The 6951-nt window shown below is 38.2% G+C and overlaps 1 protein-coding gene across 1 annotated transcript in view; it reads left to right on the forward strand.

The window, feature by feature from the left end:
• Positions 1 to 3827, forward strand: part of LOC109819637 (oligouridylate-binding protein 1-like) — a 6872-nt gene extending 3045 nt beyond the window's left edge. Inside the window, exons 5-12 of the mRNA XM_020385425.1 lie at positions 68 to 129; positions 266 to 353; positions 530 to 605; positions 690 to 720; positions 841 to 957; positions 1296 to 1381; positions 1913 to 2086; positions 3222 to 3827. Coding sequence (XP_020241014.1) covers positions 68 to 129; positions 266 to 353; positions 530 to 605; positions 690 to 720; positions 841 to 957; positions 1296 to 1381; positions 1913 to 2086; positions 3222 to 3506 — 919 coding nt within the window. The 3' untranslated portion in view covers positions 3507 to 3827. The remainder of the gene's footprint in view (positions 1 to 67; positions 130 to 265; positions 354 to 529; positions 606 to 689; positions 721 to 840; positions 958 to 1295; positions 1382 to 1912; positions 2087 to 3221) is intronic.

Consider the following 6951-nt stretch of genomic DNA (forward strand, 5'->3'; position numbering starts at 1 on the left):
TATATTACTTTTTTTCTATTATCAAGGTCCTTATTCCACCTCTATGTTATAACATGAAATTTTGCAGGTTTGGCCAGCCTATCAAGGTGAATTGGGCATATGCAAGTAGCCAGAGAGAAGATACATCAGGTTGACTTTTTTCATTTGATTTCTTACACGTCTCTGGACGCGTGCATGCATGTGTGCAGGCACACGAGTTGGCGTGCGAGGATGTCTTACTACATTTTAGGTATCCTCTCTAATGTAGCTACTTTATGATTTGCAGGGCACTTTAACATATTTGTTGGTGATCTTAGCCCTGAGATCACAGACAATGCCTTGTTTGCTTGCTTTTCTGTATACCCCAGCTGCTCGTAAGTCATAAGCGCTACATAGTCTTCCATCTATTGTTTTCCATTATGTGCAACCTTTTTGACTGGACTGGTGGAATTAAGAACTTTTACCTTGTGATTGAATCGGCAGAACTAAGTACTCCTATGGAAATCTGTGTTGCACATTGTAATGTGGGTTTGGTCTGTATCTGTTGCAGAGATGCAAGGGTTATGTGGGATCAAAAAACTGGGCGCTCTAGAGGGTTTGGTTTTGTTTCTTTCCGCAGCCAGCAGGTTACTGTGATGTTAATTTTGTGTTATTCTAAATTTTCTTCACCTTTTCAGTGTCTTGACAAGATAATTTGAATTCTTTGGCAGGAAGCACAAAGTGCCATCAATGACTTGAGTGGTACGTCAATTTCTATCTGCTGACTTGGTTTGAAGGTTTTCATTTTTTTATATTTGTTAGTTTTGGAGAACGAATGTAACAGGATTGATTGTTATACTGTTGCATTTTCTACTTATGCAGGCAAGTGGCTTGGGAATCGGCAAATTCGTTGCAACTGGGCGACAAAAGGTGCTGGCAACGAGGACAAACAAAACTCAGATGCGAAGAGCATGGTAGACATGGCCACTGGATCAGGAGGTGAGTGTCATTACACAATGGCAACTTAATACTTGTATTTTCGACTTAATACTTGTATCTTACACCACTTATTATTAAGTTAATTTTATAGCCAGATTATTAGGCTCCGTTATTACTATTAAGAAAATTAAGCTTCCATGTTGCCTAGACTGATTGTGCAAAATATTCTTATTAGCGCATCAATCACAATGAGCAATGGGCTGCTTTTATATTTTGAATTTGGACTGAAATGTTTATGACAACTATCTGAAGTTTCTGATCATTATCAGCTTATCTGTTGGATACTTTTTACTTTTATTATCACATAATGATACTAAGTGGTCTAATTCTTTGTACAGATGATGGTCAAGAGGCTGCAAATGATGATGGCCCAGAGAATAACCCGCAATATACGACTGTTTATGTTGGTAATCTTGCTCCTGAGGTGAGTAATCATCATTATCCAGATTCTTTCATATGTCGTGTTAATGTGTGCTTTTTGTATTGTCCAAATTAGACCTTTTTCTTCTTAGTCTGCATTAACTGTATGCACGGGCACATGCTCATGGAAATTATTTTTTTCTGTGACACTTAGTGCAAGTCCAAGCATTTCTTTTGTCCTTTCTCTTTTAATCTCCATTGAATAATTTCGGCCTTACCTTCTGCCTGAACCTTCTAAAATCCTCAGAAGTTATGTGAATTTTAATTTACTTCTTTTTAGTCTGCAGTAGCTGTATGCATGTGTCCATGCACAGGGAAATTGGTTTATTCTGTGATAGTTTGCATCAGGCCCAAATATTCTTTTTTGACTCTTTAGTGAAAATTCTTAGCTTTACCTTCTGTCTGAGCCTTTTGGAATCCTCATGATTTTAGCATATAATACTACTTCCCAGCTCAGTTGGACACAGAAAGTTCTGAATATTAATCAGTTATCTTTTGGTATTCTAAGGCTAATTACACTATGAAATAATGGCAGGTTACACAAGCGGATTTGCACCGCTTCTTTTATGCACTTGGCGCTGGTCAGCTTGAAGAGGTCCGTGTACAGAGGGATAAAGGATTTGGTTTTGTAAGATATAGTAATCATTCTGAAGCTGCCCTTGCTATTCAGATGGGTAATGCTAAAATTCTTGGTGGAAAGCCAGTCAAGGTAATATTCTGAATTAGTGCTATTTCCTAATGAAACAAATAATGAGCTGAATTATCAACTCCCATTGTCTACTTTTAAAAACTTACGAGCATGATGTGAAGTGGAAAATGTAAATTATCATGAACGCCTTCTCATGTTTTGTTTTCTTCTTTTGGTTATACTAGAAGTATAGAACCATAATGAGATAAGGATTTATGAGAGCCAGCTAGACTGGTTCAAAGGAAAAGTGAATCATCTGACTACTTGAATGCACTTCTTGTTCAGTTGGGCCATATTGTGGATTGATTATGACGTAGATCACAACGGCAGATCTGGAAGAGACTAAATCACATGTGGGTTGTATTAGATGTAATTCTCATCAGGACGGTATTGTGGGGGTTGATAAAAGTTATCAAGCTACACTGCAGTGTGGAGATCAGCAAAATGTGGGTAGATCACAACTACTTTGACTTGAGCAGGACATAATTAATCATAACCATGCCACAAATTTACCATATCTTAGTGTGAATTTGAAGAGATTAACTCCATGGTAGCTGGCAGGGCACTATTGACAATGTTTTCAGCTTTCACTTTTTGACCAATAAGATAAGGAACTAATTTCACAACGCCTTGAAAGTTTGGGGTTGTTTTGCACAATGCCCAAACTGCTCATAATGTAATCTGGGAGTGCACCGTTGACAATGTTCTCAACACTTCTTTTTTCTTTTTTGACGATTAAGATAAAGGGCTAATTTCACAATGCCGCTTGAAGTTTGGGGTGTTCTGTACAATGCCCAAACTTTATAAATTAGAGAAAACCCCCTGAACTTTCAAATTGTACAAACCTACAACTATTGAAAATTGTCATAGGTGGTGTTAGGTTGACAGATAAACTGTCTAAACTACCTTACTAATATCTATCAACCCTAACCCAAAAAACTCAATTAAAAGGTACATTAAGGGAGAACAGCCCAAACATTTAAGCCATCCATTGTTGGTCAGAGTAAGTGAATGAAACAAGTTCGTTGGAATTCTAGTTTATAAAGTTTACTGGGGGTTTGAGCAGATCACGGGAATCTTCAAGGACTGGGGTTGTGATTTAACCTTTTTTTACTCATTGTTTGCTATTTCTCATTCATCCTACTAATTCTTGCAGTGCTCTTGGGGCAGCAAGCCAACTCCGCCTGGAACAGCATCAACCCCACTTCCCCCTCCTGCTCCAGCTCCTTTTCCTTCTCTCTCTGCAACCGACCTTCTTGCCTATGAGCGTTCTCTTGCCCTGAGCAAGATGACCGCTGCCAACCAAGCACTGCTTCAGGCCCAGGGCCCACATGCTCTCAAGCAAGCCTCCATGGGTCTTGGCGCTGGAGGCAGTCAAGCAATCTATGATGCTGGGTTTCAGAATGCTGCAGCAGCTCAGCAACTTATGTATTTCCAGTGATTAAGCTATAGAATTAAATGTTAGTGCGAGTTTTTTTATTTGATTTTTACCTTCTATAAGACACTGTGTTATCAGTTTGTCTATTTAGTTTCACCGTGGAGGTTGTATGGGATGAATGTATGTGTACGTAGAGTTGTATACTTATATTTGTCTCAGCACTGGAGCCAACCAAGCGACCAGCATTGAGGGGCTCCAGAATACATGTCAGCTTGGTGTATTTCCAGTGATTTGAGTTATAGCCAATGTTTGTTGGAGTTTTAATTGATTTTCTTATTAGAACACAGTATGCTATCTATATTTTATCCTTTTGGCTTTGCTTCAGATTGGCTTGTACTAGATTCGGAGGCTGTATCGTTTGTGTGTTATAATACTTATTTATTTATTTATTTATTATTATTATTGTTATTATTGTGTGTGTGTTGTTATATGGTGGACTATATGGAGAACTTAACAAAGCCTTCTTATTTGAGTGGCTATTTCTTACTTGCGATGGGAACTATAATTATGTAGTCTTATATGGTGATGGACTATGTGGAGAACTTAACAAAGCCCTGCTATTTGAGTGGCTATTTCTTACTTGCGATGGGAATGTTGAAGTATGGATTATGCTATCCGTTCGTGTTCATGTGTAAGGATTAGTTTGTGTTTACCGATGACTTCTTGGGTCCCATAAGAAGTATGAGTTTTTACTGTATCTATCCTTTACTTTCCTTTGGTTTTTTTTTTTTTTTTTTTTTTTTTTTTCTTTGGTTTTTTTTTTTTTTTTTTTTGCCTGCAAGGAGAGGTGGACTAGGCAGAATTAAGGGTGGAGATGAATCAAATAATTAATAAATATGCTGTTAATTATTTGTCTGGTTGTTTGGCTGTATTTAGTTTACTTATTATTAAACAAATAGCTTTTAGCATCTGGTTCTGACAAATTCTTAACTAGACGTGTTTTATTGTTTGATTAAATATTTGTTTGAAATTTGATTCCTTAATTATTACATACGTAATACTATGCTTCTGAACATTTATGTTTTTGTAATTTAAGTTTGAGGCTAATCTTTACTGGCTTTAGAAGTGTTACATCAGTTTTTTAAATATTCTAATTACAAACTTGGATATCATCAGGAAGAAATAATTTTGAATTATAAACTAAAGTTCTATTTAAAATTCAAATTAATTAGAACATTAAATGCATTTTTTAATCAAATAAAAGAATATTCTTAAAGAAGTTTAGGTTCATACACATTAAATCATTAATGAAATAAATATAGTGTAATATTTAAAAAAGATTGCAAATAATCGAAAAATATTTGTGTTCAAATTTGAAGAAACTCTGAGAATGATATTCAAATTCAGATTCATATTCGAAGGTTTTAAACGACTATAAATACAAAGACTTTAGTGTTCAATTTTATTCATTACCAGCCATTAGCAAAATTAGTGATGGAATAAGAGACTGAGTATAAACATTGCATGATCCATTTTCTAAATTTATAAGGGAAACCTAGGCCATGAAGTACTTCATCAGGAAGAGACCAACTAATAGAGCCATACGCCTTTATGAGATCAACCTTTCTAGCACATCTAAGGCTAATATTTTTCCTGGAATGCGTACGGAGAAGCTCTTGGGCTATAAGAATATTGTGAAATAAATTTCTCCCTTGGATAAAAGCCCCTTGATTCTCACTAATTAGAGAATGAATAACAGATTGTGAAGCACGTGACTCAAGTGGGGGCCACGCGGAAAGGGGAAACCGCGTGAAAGAGAGACATGACTTGGTTTTGCTTAAGTGGGGGCTACGAATTTGTTCGTGGGAGAAGTCCAGCGGGTTTTTCTCGTGAACACATGAAGAGATAGGCTAAGATCCAGCAGCAAGTGGGAGGATAGGCTAAGATCCAGCAGGCGAAAGCAAACCGCATGGGAGGATTTTCTAAGATCCAGCAGGCGGTTTTCTTTGTGAGGCCCATTATTCGGTCACGATCTCCTATAAATACCCATGCTAGGGTATTTTTTGGCAGCGTGAAGAAGAGGGGGTGCAGGTACAGCAGAGGCGAAAAACAGAGGCTCCTTTTCTGCGACGTGCAAGGCTTTGGCAGGGTCTTGGACTGCGTGCAACAGGAGAAATAGAGGCCTTTTTTGGCTGTTTTTTTGTGAGAGGTTTGAGAGATTGTGTGAGGGTTTAGATTGTGAGATTGTAAACCCTAATTGTATTCTCTCCCCTCTAATAGTAGATCTCCCCCCTCCTTGCACCGTGAAAGTAGGCAGTTTGTCGAACCACGTAAAAATTGGTTTGTTTGTGTTTGTGGCCATTGTAATAGTTTATTAGGATCCCTCAACAAGTCAGTCCTAGAACTGATGAGGGGAAGGGCCGATATCTCACTTTGTTGAGATATTCGCTTCAGATTCTTGTTTCTTTGGTGAGACAAGAATTCTTATTGATCTTTCTCTCTTATTGTGCATCAGAAACTCTGCCGAAATTTTCACAGCGCACAACAAGTGGTATCAGAGCTTGGGCTACGCTTGGGCTATTTGGAGGAGTAGATCGATTTGAAAGCTCGTCTAGGGCTTTGTTTGGTGATAAAGGTGGAATCTTTTGGTAGAAGACTCTATCTTTTCAGTTTTGGATCTATTCTTCGTTTGTTGGTGCTTTGAGAAAGATGTCGGGGAAAGAAGGTGCTTCGGGTGTCGAGGGTGGTGCTTCTGGCGCGAAGACCATTCAGAGTTTGAATATCCACTCTATGAAGATAGATGTGGAGAAATTTAATGGCACAAACAACTTTGGATTATGGAGATGCGAGGTTTTGGATGCGCTGAACGCGCAGAATTTGGAGGATACATTGGAGTTAGATGGCAAGCCAGATGAGATTGAAGAGAATGTTTGGAAGAAGATGAATTAAACGACGTGTGGTGTGATTAGGTCTTGATTGACTCAAGATCTAAAATATGATGTGATGAATGAGACTTCTACAAAGAACATTTGGCAGATTCTCGAAAATAAGTATCTGACAAAGAGTGTTGAGAACCGTTTGCATTTGAAGAGGAGACTTTATCGTTTCCAGTTAAAGAAGGGAACCTCAATTAGAGATCACATGAACACCTACACAAAGCTTCTTGCGGATTTGACGAATGTGGATGTCATGGTTGAAGATGAGGACAAGACGTTGCTATTGTTGAGTTCCTTGTCCGTCGAGGGATATGAGACCTTCATCCTTACTCTGATTAATGGGAAGGCATCTCTTTCGTATAGTGAGGTCACTGCTGCACTGGTGAATTATTAGCTTCGGAAGAAGGATAAGGAGACTTCGATTGAGCCGATAGCAGAGGCGTTGGCAGCAAGAGGGAAGAATCCGAACCGGAAGAATTAGAAGCCACAGTCTAGAGTAAGGTATCGTACAATTGGAAAAGATCAGTGTGCTTGGTGCAAGGAGACTGGTCATTGGAAGAAAGACTGCCCAA

This window comes from Asparagus officinalis, chromosome 8, assembly GCF_001876935.1.
Source record: "Asparagus officinalis chromosome 8, Aspof.V1, whole genome shotgun sequence".
Lineage (NCBI taxonomy): Eukaryota > Viridiplantae > Streptophyta > Magnoliopsida > Asparagales > Asparagaceae > Asparagus > Asparagus officinalis.